Source organism: Myxine glutinosa, chromosome 2, assembly GCF_964187855.1.
Source record: "Myxine glutinosa chromosome 2, kmMyxGlut1.1, whole genome shotgun sequence".
In the NCBI taxonomy this organism is placed as follows: Eukaryota; Metazoa; Chordata; class Myxini; order Myxiniformes; family Myxinidae; genus Myxine; species Myxine glutinosa.
The window spans coordinates 49375210-49392043 of record NC_136262.1 but is presented as its reverse complement, the minus strand read 5'-3'; the positions used below and the strand labels follow the sequence as shown (position 1 = coordinate 49392043).

At 44.8% G+C, this 16834-nt stretch overlaps 1 protein-coding gene across 1 annotated transcript in view; it reads left to right on the top strand.

The window, feature by feature from the left end:
• GAK (cyclin G associated kinase) overlaps positions 1-16834 on the top strand; it is a 150560-nt gene that overhangs the window by 22436 nt on the left and 111290 nt on the right. The window contains exons 8-9 of the mRNA XM_068108230.2: positions 10242-10377; positions 11881-11993. Coding sequence (XP_067964331.2) covers positions 10242-10377; positions 11881-11993 — 249 coding nt within the window. The remainder of the gene's footprint in view (positions 1-10241; positions 10378-11880; positions 11994-16834) is intronic.

The window sequence follows — 16834 nt, the reverse complement described above, 5'->3', positions numbered from 1 at the left end:
CACTAAATTTTTGCTGAAATGATCAATTACTGTACATTCTTCCTTCCTCAAATCCAACAGTTTATAGCCGAGTCAGGAATCAATCCCAGGCTAGATATCCCAGAGCCTGGTTTCGAGCAAATACTATTTTTAGATTTATCTTATCAAAATATAGCTTTAATCTGTTTTCAGTATTTCTTGTAACTCCCCAACCCCCAAAAAACATTTTTCTCTAATTCCCAGTTAAGTCTCAGTCTGAGCCCCCTTGTGATAATGCACAGAAAGAAAAACCAGAGGTGTTGAAAATTTTTTAAGCCATGTAGGTGATGGTTATATATATAGCTGTTGTCATGTCTCTAACATGCATGATTGATTTTAATTATGATGAGCATTATTTGCTCAGAATGTATGAAACTCTTTTTTTTTCTTCTTCTTTTTTTTTCTTTTTTAAATCTTTGAGCTCATGTCTGATTCTTTAGAAGCATTCATATAAGCCGATGTCACTGGATGTTGTTGTATATTTACGGTGCAAAGTGACTTTTAAGTTTTTTAACCTTAAATCTTCCTTCACAGATCAATTCATCAATGTGTGTGCCATCGCTCGGATGGATTTTAAAACCGGGTGTCCCGTCTGCTAGCCTTAGTTAGTGGACATTGAAGATCCCACGGTATCTTTCATTTGTTCGTAACACCAGTGGAAAATTGCAAATTCCTGCCCTGACGTGCGGGGACGCTGCACACCCGTGGCTCAGTACAATGATGCAACTAACGGGCTCGATTCAGAATTTAGGCCCAGTCTAATAAGCATTAGACTATGATTATGACGACAACTTCTCAGATTTGCTTTTCGAATCTTGAATGTTGCCATGTTGGGTTGCGGTCCAAGGATTTTTGTTTTCCAATTGTGCAAAAACATTGCTCGTTGTAGAACATACTTGAAGATGAAAAACACAAACAAGCAAATTAATGCCAATCAGGACGACAGAAGTTAAATAGCTTCTACAAACTGCTTAAGGCAATTACTGCTCTGATGACAATACAAAGTGAAATCGTAATAAGGGAAAACACAGTATAAGCAATTATGTTCTTGAAGGATGAGAGAGAGACGGAGAGACAACGGTCAGAAAATACAGAAAAAGGGGGGGGGGGGGGGGGTGGGGGTGGGAGAGAGGAAAATGAGTAAGTGAGACTCATGAAGGTCTTTACTTTTTTATTTTTTTTATTTTTTTGGATACTGACATGGCAATGGCTTGTCAACTTTAGTGAAATGACAGCTTCACATTGGCCACAGCTCTCTTCTGCCAAGGACGCAAAGGTAGAGTCCATACAAGTAGAAAGCAGGTGTGTCTTTCCCACACCTGAAACGTGTGGGACCTGAAACGTCCCAAGATTCTGAAGATCCAGGGAGAGGTTTGAGAAAAAGCTATTCCACAGAAGTATATGAGGGAGCAACACTGAAATTCATTATGATGTTTATTCCCTCAAAGTTGCAGTTTGTAACGAACACTTCCCCCATCCACCCCCCCCCCCCCCCCCCCCCCGCACCCATTCCTCATCCCCGATTGCACCGCTTTTTCTTTGCTTTCACCCTTCTTGAATATTTGAATATTGTTTGAATATTCATGTTTGTTTGACAAACAGGTGTGTACCCTGGATAAGAATAGGTACACCGTATCCCTGCGTGTCGTAAAAGACGACTAAGAGGGTTGGCGTCAGGAAGGGCATCCGGCCATAAAAACATTGCCTCAAAAAGGGAACCATGACAATTACAACTACATATGGGCAGGGTATAGCCCGAAGTGGAGATCGGTTTCTGAGGTTTGGGACATGGAATGTAGGGACAATGACAGGGAGATCAGGAGAAGTGGTGGAAGTATTGGTCAGAAGAAGAGTGGACATATGTTGTGTGCAAGAGACAAGATGGAAGGGAAGTGGTGTGAGAATGGTGAAGGGTAGGCAGGGACAGAAATACAAGTTTGTGTGGCAAGGGTGCCTGGAGGGCGTGAATGGTGTTGGTGTCATGTTTTCTGAGGAGTTTGTAGACAGTGTGGTGAGTGTGACGAGAGTGAGTGATAGGTTGATGATGGTGAAAATGATGATTGGAAAGCTCTTGGTGAACGTCATCTCGGGATATGCTCCGCAGGTTGGTCGAAGCGATGAAGAAAAGGACAAGTTCTGGTGTGCGATAGAGAAGCTGATGGAAAACGTGAAAGATGAGGAAGTTGTTGTGGTAGGAGGAGACCTAAATGGACATGTGGGAAGGAGTATGGATGGTTTTGACGGAGTTCATGGGGGTTACGGATATGGTGTGAGAAATGGAGAAGGTGAAAGGATTTTGGAGTTTGCTGATGGAGCTGAATTGTTGATTTGTAATACTCAGTTCCAGAAAGAGGATAATAAGCTTGTTACATACACGTCAGGTGGGTCGACGACAACCGTTGACTACCTGATGGTGCGTAGGCGAGATAGGGGGCACCTCCGGGACACAAAGGTGATCCCAGGGGAGGAGGCTGTTTCACAGCACCACTTGGTTGTCTGCGACGTAAGGGTGAAAGGTGCGAGGAGAGCTCGGCGGGTGAAGTACCAACCGAGAATGAAGGTGTGGAGGTTGAAAGAGGTGACTAAGGGAGGCATTAAAAGAGAGGCTGAGTAGGGTCGAGGATGATGTGGTTGAGCTTGAAAGTGGTTGGATGTCGATGAAAGCTAGTCTGTTGGGAGCCGTTGGTGAGGTATGTGGATGGACAAAAGGACCACCGAGGCACTCGGAAACATGGTGGTGGGATGATGAAGTTGGAAAGAGGATTGACGAGAAGAGGAAGAAGTTCAAGGAGTGGCAGAAGGCGAAGGGTACGGGAGCAGAAACAGCAGAGCATGAAAGTTATAAGGCAGCCAGGAAGGCTGCAAAGAAAGAGGTAGCAAAGGCACAGGAGGCATGTAGGAAAATGTTCGGAGAACGCTTGGATTCGGAAGAGGGTCAGAAAGCAGTATTCAGGATTGCAAAGCAGATAGCGAAAGAGAGGTGTGATGTGATGGGGGTGAGTTGCTTGAAGGATGAAGTGGGACAAATCGTTGTCGACCCAGATGGAATTAAAGGAAGATGGAAAAGATATATGGAAATGCTGTTGAATACAGAGAATGAATGGGATGGCAACATAGAGAGTAACCCAGTTTTAGGACCGGCAGAGAAGATAACTGAGAAGGAAGTTGAGGAAGCGATAAAAGCAATGAAGGGTAGAAAAGCGGGAGGGCCGACGGGAGTTGTGGGAGATATGTTGAAGGCAGCAGGAAGTTGGGGTGTGAAGAGAATGACAGAGATCTGTAATCTGGTGGTGAAAGAAGGCCGCATTCCAGTGGATTGGGAACTGAGTACCCTCGTCCCTCTATACAAGGGGAAAGGTGACCCTCTGGAGTGTGGCTCGTACCGAGCGATAAAGTTATTGGAGCATGGAATGAAGGTATTGGAAAGGGTGTAGGAGAGGAGGATAAGGAAGAAAGTGAAGATCGACGAAATGCAGTTTGAATTCATGCCAGGAAGAGGAACGACAGACGCGCTTTTCATTGTGAGGCAGTTGTAGGAGAAGTACATGGAGAAGAGGAAGATGTTGTTTCTTGGGTTTGTTGATCTGGAGAAAGCATTCGATAGGGTACCACGCAAAGTATTGACATGGGCATTGAGGAAGTTAGGAGTGGAGGAATGGTTGATCAGAGTAGTGATGGCAATGAACAAAAGAGCGCGCATAGCTGTAAGGACGAAGGACGTAACAGTGGTGAGTTTGAGGTGAAGGTGGGAGTGCATCAGGGGTCGGTACTAAGTCCACTACTATTTGTAGCTGTGATGGAGGTGCTGGCTCAGAACGTAAAGGAGGGTTTACCGTGGGAGTTGTTGTATGCAGATGATCTGGTGTTGATTGTGGAAAGTATGGATGGACTGAAGGAAAAGATGAACACGTGGAAGGAATGTATGGAGACAAAAGGTCTGAAGGTGAATATCGGAAAGACGAAGGTGATGTCAAGTGGTAAAGCATGTGGTGAGGTGGAAAGAACTGGGAAGTGGCCCTGTGCTGTGTGTAGGAAGGGTGTCGGAGTGAACTCCATTCAATGTACAATGTGCATTGAGTGGGTTCATCAAAAATGTAGTGGTCTGAGAGGGTCATTAACCAGTGTGGCAGCTACATTCAAATGTAAGGTGTGCACAGAGGGAGCTGCAGATGGAGGAAATGTTGAGTTGGATCTTGGAGACGGCGCAAAGCTGGAAGGTGAAAACATTTTGCTACCTCGGAGACATGCTGAATGGAGAAGGTGGATCAGACTCGGCAACGGTTGCTCGAGTGAGATGTGCATGGAAGAAGTTTCGGGAATTGAGTGGCGTGCTGATGATGAGGGGAGTGTCGTTGAAGCTGAAGGGAAAGGTGTCTGCTGCATGTGTGAGAAGTGTTATGATTTATGGGAGCGAGACATGGGTAATGAACGTAGAGCAGCAACGAAGGTTGGAAAGGGTGGAAATGCGAATGGTTCGACGGATGTGCGGAGTATCGTTGAGAGAGAGGAAGACAAATGATGAATTGCGAAAGATGATGGGAATAGAGCCTGTGATTGATGCTGTGAAGAGGAACAGGTTGAGATGGTTTGGTCATGTGTTGAGGAAGGATGAAAGTGACTGGTTGAGAAGAGTGATGGAAATGGATGTAGAAGGAAGTAGAGGACGGGGAAGACCGAGAAAGACTTGGCTAAAGATGGTGGGAGAAGAAATGCGGGCAAGGGGGTTAACAAGGAGAGATGCAGAAAATAGGGCAAAATGGAGAAGATTGTCATGGGGACCGCAAGGCTAACCCCCGCTCTCGCAGGGAAAATGGCCTTTAAAATGCATGTTGTTGTTGTTGTATTCATGTTTGTTTGCATGTTTGAATATTCAGTGCACACTTGTCCCGTTGTTTTTTTTTTTCGACCCGGCTTTGTTTTGTTTCTGGCACCTCCCTATCTATGAGAGTTAGTTTGTAGTTAATGTGGAGTTTTTATTCTTTTAAATCATAAACGATGGGGCTTGGTAAAACTCCATGTACTTCTCAAGATGCATAATTGTCCAATTGATGTGGCAGCACACCTGTCGCCTTTCTGCCTTTCTGCCTTTTTGGCCGTTTTGAAGTGACTGATTTTATGTCTCCATCATTCGTAAACTTATTTGTCAACACTCCATGCTGGCTCACTTTCATTCGGGTCTGAAATGATGGTCTCATCATCACATCATCACGATCACCCAGGTCTCATCACATGTCAGTTTCCTTCAATAAATCGTCTCTCCCTCTTAGCATTCCATGAGCTCTGGTGCATTGGCCACGTGAATTGCCTTTTAATCAAATATTGAGGTCTTTTTTAATGTAATATATTGTTGCGGATATGAGATTGGCATCCATCCATATCCGCTTGTAAATATTCCCCTATTTCCTCCATACTTCCCAACTATCGCCAATCCCCCATTCCCTAGTCCCATTTTCTGTAAACAACACTCTGTAGACCCGACCTCCCCCTATTTCCCCCATTAAATGTCGCATCCGGGTCCACCGCATCTCACGTAGACAACTATAGGACATCTTGCTAGTTATTCTTAGTCTATGTCAGTTAAGGACTCGTTTCCATTAATTGTGACTCTTCGTTGCACCAGAATGTGATTGTATGGCACCGTTAGGAAGTTTAGGACCTCCCAATACCTCCCCGCAGCTCTTCCTCACGGTTCAGCAACAACAACAGCAACAACAACAACAGCGGCGGCGGCGCGGGGAGTGTGCGCCCTCACTCCGGCTTGGTTGGTGGGGGGTGTTGGGAGGGCACCATGCCTTTCCAACGAGCCGCCATCGAGCATGTGCTCGACGGGGTTACCAAGTAGGGGCTCGCTGTCAGCTCCTCGTCAAGGGCGGAGCCCGGTAACCCCCGCACCCAATAGAAGCGGCGGACCGATCCCATCTGGGGCGGAGCCAACGAGCCGAGGGCGTGTCACTCCCCGCTGAGCATGCGCAGGAAGAGGGAGGTGACATCAGATGCGCCCTGAGCTGGGAGAGAGAAGGACGCCACCTCCGAGCGCTGCAATACCTCCCCGCATCTCTGGACCGGACCGTGTTTGATTCTGCCCCTGAGCCAAGGTGTACCTTGTGCTATCGACTGCCTGTCCTTCCCTGCCATCAATCCCTGTGTAAGTCAGTCTTGTTCCGTTTGTCTGTGGTCTGTCTGGGATGGATAAGATTGTGTCTAAGTGCCTATCTCTTCTGTGCTTTACCTCTTACCTTGTAATCTACCCCTTTTCTCCACCACCAATTATATCCTCCTCCGGAGGTCTTGAGAACTGTACCCCTTGTGTCGTTTCATTTATCCCAGCCGTTGTGTCCTTTCCTTCATTGATTTAGCATAGCGCGACTTGGTCAACGTCGGGTGGAATCGGGTGAGTTGGGGAAGAATCGGGTAAACTGTGCGAACACGGCGGCCATTCCGCTCGGCCCATCATAACATCTTAAGCCGTGTCCGTAACAATATACATGGTCTGGGCTCGTGGAAGAGCGAGGACACAGAACTGATCAGGACACAACATAACAAATGGAACAGCAGGAGAAAGGGGAAAAGCTAATAGCAGGGCAGAGGGAGAAGGTAGACTGAGTCGGACAAACAAGGGATGCAGATAACGATGAGGGGTTGGGGAAAATGCAAGCATGGACAAGATGGATACATAAGCAAATTTTTCAGAGGGGTGGGGGTGGTTTAATGGGTGTGGAAAATATGGCTTTCGATGGGGGTGAGCAGCTGCCTTGAAGAATTGGATCAAAAAGAGTGGAAAGTGGTTCCATAGGTGGGAAAAGTGAGGAATAAATGAGTGTAGGTGAGAAGTTGTCCTGGATTTAGGCAGTTTCATTCGGAGGGGGTTTCTGGTGGATCGCGTGTGTCGAGAAGATACTTGGGGTGAAGGGGTAGAGCATGGAGAAAGAGAGGGTCCAATACCAGAAATGAGGCGGAAGAAGACAGAGACCAGTGACCTGTCAGCGATGCAGAAGTGATAGCCCCATAGACTCTGCTTCATCGTGAGAGATTGCAATGATCTTGAAGGCCTTGGTGTCAATGGCGTTTTGGTACCGACAATTGATGCATCGTATCAAATTCATCAACGATCTCTGTGACTCTCTGGAAAATACTCTTTATCTCTTTGCTGATGACTCCATCCTCTGCCATGACGTCCCGCATCCTTCAGACAGGCAGGCTGCAGGCTTGTCCTTCTCTTCAGACCTTGAAAAAATAATCACAAGCTGGTCAAACGCTTGGAAGATGTCTTTCCATCCTGATAAATCTCACACTCCGAAAGGACCATCTGACAAACCCTCCTATTTACTTCCTTAACAACCGTACAGAAGAAGTACAGTGACTTAACCTCTTGGGTCTCATTTATCAGTCAGCCATGAGTTTTCTTGGCCAAAACCAACCTCATTTCTAAGTTGGCCTCTAAAGCCAGTTGCCGACTGGGAATCCTCCATGGTGCAAAGTCTTTCCTTGACACACCAGAACTTTTATCGACGCACAAGGTCTTCATTTGCAATTTAATGGAGTACCGGTCTTCAAATTGGCCTGATGACCCTTCTGTTCACACCTTGCACATATTGATTTCATGGAAACCAAGGTCTTCAAGATCATCGGAATTTCCCATGATTAAGCTGAGTTGTCGGTGGTCTCCCTTCTACCATTTCCTTTATGGTCTTGCATCCTCTGTCTTCTCTGTGCTCTGGCTCCCCTCCTTTCTCTATACTTCTAACCCTTTGCAGGATGAATGTGGTCTGCCAGTAGTCCACTTTTGGTGGAACTTCCAAAATCCAGATTCACTTGTAACCCCCACTCATCTTCTTCCACTTTCCTCTTGAAACCAACTCTGTTTAATCTCATTACAGAGTTCCTCCAGGGCTTCAAGATTGATTGTGACCACCACCTCAGGTCATGGCATTTGGCTTTTAATGACCCTCCTCCCCCATCCATCCATACCCATGATGATTTCTACCTGCATTAACCCTTCCCAAGCACACCCCCTAAATGTCCAGGTTTTTGTCCCCCCCCATCTCCCATCTCTCCTTCACCAACTTTTTTGTTTTGTTCGGTTGAAGTTTCATCCCATGCTTTCTTCTCCTTATTTAAAAAAAATAATATTTCCTTTGATGTGGACCAGACTCAAGTGTAGAAGAAAAAGAGGGATGATGGAAATGGCAGTGGCAGAGCTGAACGGATCAAACTGTTATTAGTCCCCTACCGGTGTATACTGGAGGGGACTATAGGTTTGCACTCCGTCCCTCCGTCTGTCAGTCTGTCACGCAAAGAACAGTTTTCCGGACTTTTTTTCTCAACTCTTGATGCTAATGATTTCAAACTTGGTACATGGTTTCCTCATGATAAGTTACAGATTAAGTTCGAACTTCACGACGTTTCGATCATTTTTGACAAAGTTATGGCGGTTTAAACTTTGGTAATTTCCCCAACAGTTTTCCGGACGACAGACTGCCGGTAGGGGACATGTATTGCAGCGCAATACTCAGAATGCTTGTTCTGTCTGTGTTGTGTCCCTTACCCTTTCTGTGGGGAGATCTTTACAGGGCTTGACCATGGATAACCACCGAACAGGAGCAATGGATAATGATCGTGATCATTCCACATTACCGCTGCTGGGTGGTTGTCCATGGCCATGACCTGTGCCAATATCCCCATAAAAAGGGTACTCGACAAATTAAAATGACAAAATGTAGACAGAACAAGCATTCTGAGTATTGCGCTGCAATACATGTCCCCGACCGGCAGTCTGTCGTGCGGAAAACTGTTGGGGAAATTACCAAGGGTTATTTACCCACAGGTTCTGAATCGTTCCCAATCGCTAATTATGGCACTTTGAACTTTGGGAATTTCCCCAACAGTTTTCCGGACTATAATTTGGAGTGCGGTAAGTCAAAGCTGTTAATATTCCTTGCGTACAATATGCTGTAATCATGGACTGTTCTTTAAAATGCTTTCCTAGAATAAGCATCAAGTCAAAAACGTTTTCACTGAATTTTGTTTCCATTAACACAATTCTTCCTATCAGGCAAGAATACATTGAATTCACATAGTTTACCAATAAATCAACAATACATCTAGGGAGGTTGGAGTGTCACTTTACCATATGCTTCTGTGCGTATAATCTGCGTGAATACTTCTTTAAATAGATATCTGATACTCTGCCCTCTTAGCAGTATATACAGTACGCGTCAGAAGTAACCTAGCTTCCACGGTCCGTGGATAACCCGGTCAGGATAACCCGGTCTCACATCATCCACGCCCACATTCAACCGTGCATAAATTTGCATATTTAATCAGGTTCGTCTGTCACACTTTGATTTCCGTGCGATAACTCCACCAAATATTGGCTGATTTCAACAAAAAATTTGACACACGTGTCTCGGCATAACTCGGATCAAGTTTGAAAACCAGCATCAACTGGTGGAACAACTCTGTTTTCTTTGTAATGACGCTTTAAAATTCACCCATACCAGCTAAAGAATGGTTTATAGTTTTGGATTGAACACTTCAACGGCGTAGGCTTATCAACGAGGCGAGGGGTGACACACATGTGTCAGCATACCTCAGATCAAGTTTGAAAACCAGCATCAACCGTGCATAAATTTGCATATTTAATGAGGTTCGTCTGTCACACTTTGGTTTCTGTGCGATAACTCAACTAAATATTGGCTGATTTCAACAAAAATTTTAACACACATGTGTCTCGGCATAACTCGGATCAAGTAAGTTACAGATCAAGTTCGAACTTCATGACGTTTCAATCATTTTTGACAAGGTTATGGCACTTTGAACTTTGGTAATTTCCCCAACAGTTTTCCCGACGACAGACTGCCGGTAGGGGACATGTATTGCAGCGCAATACTCAGAATGCTTGTTATATTTAACTCGACTAAGTCTCAAAATTTTAATCCTTAGTCCTGAACTCAAAGTGAAGACATGAATTGTACTCCATTCCTACAGCAGTTATCTCTCTGACACACAAGTCAACCTGAGGACCAATGTGATGCTCAAGGTACTTCGGGCATTTTGTATTGAAAAGCAGTTTAAGGTTCAAAACCCATGGGGAAATCCAGCCGAGCGAATGCCGTGCATATTCACGGGTTACCGAGACGAAGGACGTTGTGACTGATTGAAGATTTCAGCTTGACCTTGGGCTGAAAACCCTCATTATTGTCGATCACCGCATGTCACCACAGGCTCTGGGTTGTGTTCTTTTCCTGCTCTGCTTCCAGCGGCATCCATTTGAGGATGGAGCCAAACTCGCAATCATCAACGGTAACTTTAGTATTCCACCAGGAGACAAGCGCTACACTGACTTCCACCAGCTCATTCGTGAGTACATGCTCTAATGCTCTACTTATGATCCCTTATCTCACGATTGATTCCATGGATTCCATGGATTCCATGGATGGACAAGTTTTCAACATGTCGCTGGAATTATTTTATTTAATAATTTTAAATTTTATTTTCAAATTCAATAAAACATTAAATTTTATAATTTAATGATTATTAGATTATTAATAATAATCAGTTGTTTTCACCTATTGTACACCGCTCCTTTCCTATGCCATCTCCAGGCATTGCAAATCGTCATTGCCGGGCACCGAAGGGGGCTCGGCAGTGACGCACGCTGAAAGAGAGTACTCAGTTTTCACTCTTTGTTTGTTTGTTTGTTTTCTTGTTTTCTTTCTTGTTTTCTTTCTTGTTTGTTTGTCCGGGCGATATCTCAGCCATCCTTTGAGCTAGGAAGCTGAAATTTCGGCACAATAGTGAGCAAGTCCTTTGTCAAAAACGGTATATTTTTTTTTGATTAATCAATAAATTGAGGAGTTATTTAATTATTAGCGATTCATTAAGTACTTATTTAATTAATCAAATTTCCTTTCTCTTCTGACCATTAATTCAGGCACCTTTTGAGTTAGGAAGCTGATATTTGGACATGCCAATGACCAGGTGATTTGGCTGCAAAGGATATTTTTGATTTATTAATTAATCAATTAATCGATTAATTATTTAATTATTCGATTAATGACAAAAAAAATTGTTTTTTTTAAAGTTACAGATTCTGATGAAATAGTGGTAGTTTATGTGTTCTCTGACCAAATTGATTAATAATTTAATTTTTTTATGATTAGTATTTATTTATTTTCATTATTAATCATTTCTTTATTTTCTTTCTCATTTGGCCAATATCTCGGGCACCTTTTGAGCTGGGAAGCTAATATTTGGACATGAGTGACCAAGTGATGTGGCTATCAAGAATATTTTTGATTTATTGATTAATCATTTAATCGATTAATTATTTATTGATTAATCGATTAATTATTTATTGAGTAATCAATTAATTATTTAATTTTTTATTAATGACTTATTTAATTAAATTTCTGAAAGATACATCTTCGGATGAAGCACTAGTGGTTTAGTTATGCTATTAGCCAATTGATTATGAAAATATTTTGTGATAATCTTTTATTGATTTTAATTATACAATTAATCAATCAATTAGTGTACACCTCTCCCTCCCAATGCAGCCTCAATGAGCTGCACTGCAGTATTGCCGGGCGCCGGAGGCGCCCCGGCAATGCCGCTCTGTAGGATATTTAATTATTTGGCATGGGGGCGGTGTACTTTGAATGTATGTGTACTTGTTTATGTATTGTTTACTTGGACCCCTTTATTCCGTTGTTTTTCAAAGTATTCAATCTAACTGATATATATATATATACTGCATATATATATATATATATATATAGATATATACACACACACACACACACACACACACACACACATGTTCTGCTTCATCATGGGATATTTTCTTTTCTTCGGTTACAGGCAGCATGTTGAAGGTCACACCAACTGAGAGGCCCGAGGTTGGTGAGGTACTGGGCCAGCTCAATGCTATAGCAGTGGCTCGTCAACTCAACCCCAAGGCTCCTCTCATGGAGGTAGGAAAGCAAAATGTTATTTTTGTTCTGTTCACTATATGCCTATATGACATGAGGAAATGTGTTTGTGTGTGTATATATGTATATATACAGACTTGGCATTTAATATGGAATTTTTTTTTTTCTTAACTTGGGTTTACTTTCTTAACTCAGTATATCAATCTGGTGAATTTCTTTTACACTTTGGTGATTTATTCGTTAAAAGAACCATGTCACTGATTGTCTGTCACAGCAAGAAGTCAACAACAGGATTATATCACAGGTGGCGTGGCAAAATGTACGGACAGGTGCATTTGATGATTGGCTTCACAGTCGGGTATACAAGGGTTGTTGCATTCTGTATTAGTGGAAAACAACTGCTGCACGTCTCCAAAAGTTATTGCCACTTCCTCTAGAGATGGTCCGTCAACTCGACAATGTTGTTTGTCATGGAGTGGTGGCTTTACGAAATTATGGCATGAAACAGCGTGCTATTGCTCGGCAGTATGGCATCACTCAAGGTCAGGTGTCAAAGATCCTGAAACGAAATGCTCAGAGGGGTGTCCCTACTCCAATACCGAGGCCAGGACGTCCCCGCAGAACCACAAGGAGGGATGATCGCCGGCTGCACCGGTTAGTCCGCAATGGCCGTACCAAGTCAGCTAATCGGCTTAGGGCTGAGTGGCAGCAACTGACAAATGTGCCTGTATCCATAAGGCTAGTCAACCAACGACTGGTTCAAGCAGGCTATCGTGCCAGTCGTCCCCTGAGAAAGCCACGCCTGACCAGACAACACCGCCAGCGCTGATTGCAGTGGGCCAGAGAGCACCATCAATGGCAACCAGGACACTGGAATCACGTGATCTTCAGTGACGAGTCTCGATTTCTGGTCTATCGTCAAGATGGCCGCGTCCGAGTGCGCAGACAAGTGCATGAAGCCTACCACAAAGATTGTATAGTGCCAAGAGTCCAAGCTGGAGGTGGTGGGGTGACCGTTTGGGCTGCCTTTCATGCAGGAGGCAAAACTGACCTGGTTGTTCTGAATGGAAACCTGAACCAGTTCAAGTACAGGGCCATTCTGGAAGAAACATTGCTTCCATTTGCTCATGCAGCCTTTCGAGGAAACTTTGTCCCTCAAGATGACAATGCACAGCCTCATCGTGCTCGCATGATCCAACACTTTCTTGCTGACCGTGGTGTAGAGCATATGGAGTGGCCTGCCATGTCCCCGGATATGAATCCGATAGAGAACTTGTGGGCAGAATTAACGTGTCAAATCGACCACTTGGACCAGCAGCCGACCTCTGTGCGTGAATTGCAGCAGGATATTGTCACTGCATGGCAAGCGATTCCTGTCTAAACATTGGCAAATGTCGTCAACAGCATGCCTCAACGTCTACGTGCTCTCCTGAATGCTCGTGGGGGTTACACGAAGTACTGAACTGTAATTTTACTGTCCGTAATCCCAGTCGTAATTTAACTTTTGTTTTTGTTAAAAAAATTTTTGGCTAATGTGCAAAATAAAGAGAATCTTCTGGAAAACGTACAGAAGTTTAACACAGCTACGAGTTACGAGTTACGTCCATGAATTGAGGTCGATATCAGTTTACATCACTTTCAAGGATCGATTTATTTGTTTCGAAATGTCAAATGTGGTTTTTGTTTCTCTTAAAGGTCACATTAACAAAATCTAGAATAATTTCAACATAATTCCAATGAACTTTTTGTTCTAAGACATCTTGAAAAGTAAGTTCACCCCCACAAAAAAAATATTCCATATTAAATGCCAAGTCTGTATATACAGTGAAACCTTGACTTACGAGTGCACCAACTTACGAGTTTTCCGAGATACGAGCCGTCGCTCGGGCGGTTTTTTGCTTTGAGATGCGAGCCGAGATCTGAGTTACGAGCTTACGCCACCCGCCACTAGGTGGCCCAACGAGCGTTCCGGTCACGTGGTTATCTTGCCGTGCAAGCATCTCTGCCGTATATCGCTGCTGCTTTGTTTTCGCATGTTGGTTATTTTGGAAAATTTCTTAGTTTTAACCATGGGTCCTAAGAAATTGAGTGCCAAGGGCAGTACAGAGAAGAAGAAGAGGATGATGTGCTTGGATATAAAACACGCAATCGTCGAAAAACATGAGCGAGGTGTGCGTGTTGTCGACTTGGCGAGGCAGTACGATCGTAGTACTTCTACGATATGTACGAGTTTGAAGCAGAAGGAGTCGATAAAGGCTATAACGCCAGCCAAGGGCGTTACGATTATTTCAAAGCTCCGGACCTCTATCCATGAAGAGATGGAGAATTTTCGAAACATTTTGAAAGGGAGGAAGAAACAAACCTCGTTGGACAGGTTTTTATTGAAACGCCCTGCAAGTGAAAGCGAGGAAAGTGTGGCGAAAAGGGCAAAAGTTATCTCCTCCACCTCCGCCAGCATCTTCGTCTGATCTTCAAGGTAAATACACTGTAGCGCGATGCTGCGCGCGCTAATGCTTACGCAAGGAGCAAGCGGACAACGCGGTTCATACAAGAGTCTTTATTCAAACTGCAGCACTAAGCTGCTCAAGGCTGCGTGCCCCGTCTATATCCTGAGGCCACGCCTCTCTTCCCGGCGTGGCCCACCCCCACTTGGTGTGCGGGGTGATGTCACCACGTCAGTGCTTTCGTGTCCGCCACAACACTTAATAAAACCAGTTTATTTCTTTACATTGAAGGAGTCTGGACTCCAGCAGAATACGGATAAAAGGATGGCAAGGCACAAACTCGTCCGAGAAGATGTTTATTCGTAAAACCAACTCGGGAACACTAAAAAGCCCGTTTATCAGGCTGCCTTATAAAGCAAAACCAAAAACCCAAACCGAAACCGAAAGCCACGCCTCTCAAGCGAGGCGTGCTTCGGTGGTCACGTGATCCACAGGTGTAGCTCATTATACCCGCACGCGCGGGACGCTTTGGCGGTCACGTGACCAGCCACTCTGGCGCCGGGGATCCCCGCCGGTGACGTCACCGGCTGGAGCAAGGAGATTCTGATGCCGGTCTTGCTTGGGGGACCCATGGGTCAACGCAACCACTCAACGCAACCACTGACCACCCCTGACGACCAACTCAGCTCTTGTCATGGACCTCTCTTTTCAGACTCATCTCCTTGTCTCTGTAAAAGCGCATCTCTGGTGGGGGCGTCTCTCATGGGTTATATATAGCCCCACCCTTGAACCTTTGCGAACCTCCCCGATCGCTCTTCCTCCGCCCTCTCAAACCAAACCCCTCGTGCTTGGTTGGTTGTTCGGGGCCGGGCCACTCCTCCCCTCTCTGACGAGGTGGGGACCCGCCTTTCTTCCCCAACCCTGCCTCGTGGCCAATGGTGGTTGAAGAAAACCGCCCAAAATGCAGTTGGCCATTGAAATGAAATGAAAGGGGATCTACTCTTATTTCACTTGGTGCAATGGAGTATTTAAATTAATGGGAGACACAGCCTTACCCTAAGACACATAATAAGATATAAGCTACTGAACAAGGGTTTTATCGGGTCCTGCAATGTGGTGTTTATGGAATAACTACCGAGACGCCCTTTGACCTTTACACTACGGAGGTATTTACAAGGAATCATTACATTTTACAGAGGGTGATATTTACAACAATTTACTATACAATACAACACAATAAAAAAAAAACACAATCCTCATATCCGCAACAATATATATGTATACAGTATATATATGTATATAGTGTATGTATGTATATATATATATATATATATATATATATATATATATATATATATATATATATTGTTACGGACCGCGGATAAGGATGTTGGTTTGCCGAGCGGATGGCACCGCGGCCGAACAGTTACCCCGATTCCCGAACGTTGGCCGGATCGCGCCACAGATATTCAATATGGAAAAGACAAAAGCGACACGGATGTGAAGGAGAAGAAGACAGAAGTAGGGAATACGAATATAATTTATTTACTATTTACAACCAAAAGTAACCAAGGAAGAAGGAAAGATAAGAAAATAATTTACAGAAGATATTAGAGACACAGTGCAACGCTAGCTTACCTACAGTCTTAATTAACCCAGGGACAGAACAAACAAGGACAGACTCACGCGGGGAATGATGATAGGACTGGCAGGAGGTGGATGGCTGGAGGGCGAGGAAGGTCCACGGGTACTGTAGCACGATCGGCGCGTTTGGCAGCCGCCGTTCCTTCGCGGCCCTGCTCAAAACTGCCGTCAAGGCCCCAAGCTGCTGTGTCTGAAGCTGCTGTGGCTGCTGCTGAAGCCGCCGCTGTTGCTGCTGTTGAAGCTGCCGCTGTTGCTGCTGTGGCTGCTGCTGCTGCTGCGTGGACGTCGCGTGCTTTCTCCAGGCCTCGTCTGACTCGTCTGGTCCAACCACACTTTCGCTTCTTGCGCGCGCGCTTTTATAGCGCCTCAGGCGATCAAGCCGCCGGCCTTTAGGACACGCCCATCGGTCAGCTCGCCTCGGCCCTGATTGGTCGGCACGGCCCTCTGGCTCCGCCCTTGATGACGATGGGCGGGCACACCCTTCTTCGCCGTGCTGAGCACATGCTTAATGGCGGCTTTGGGGCGAAATCAGCAACCCACAGCTGTAGCAAACCTGGCAAACTGCCCAGTGCAGTTGGCATTGGAGGCTTGGAGGGGATGTAGCTGGCAATTGAGGCTTGGCAATGACGCAGTTGGAAATGGAGGTTTTGGGAATGAAAGGAATCTATCTTATTTCATTTGGTGCAATAGAGTGTCATCTTAATGGAAGACAAGGCCTTACCCTAATACACATAATAAAGATATAACTATCAACAAGGGGGAAATCTATGATTGGCTGACGTGATTGTTTATGAC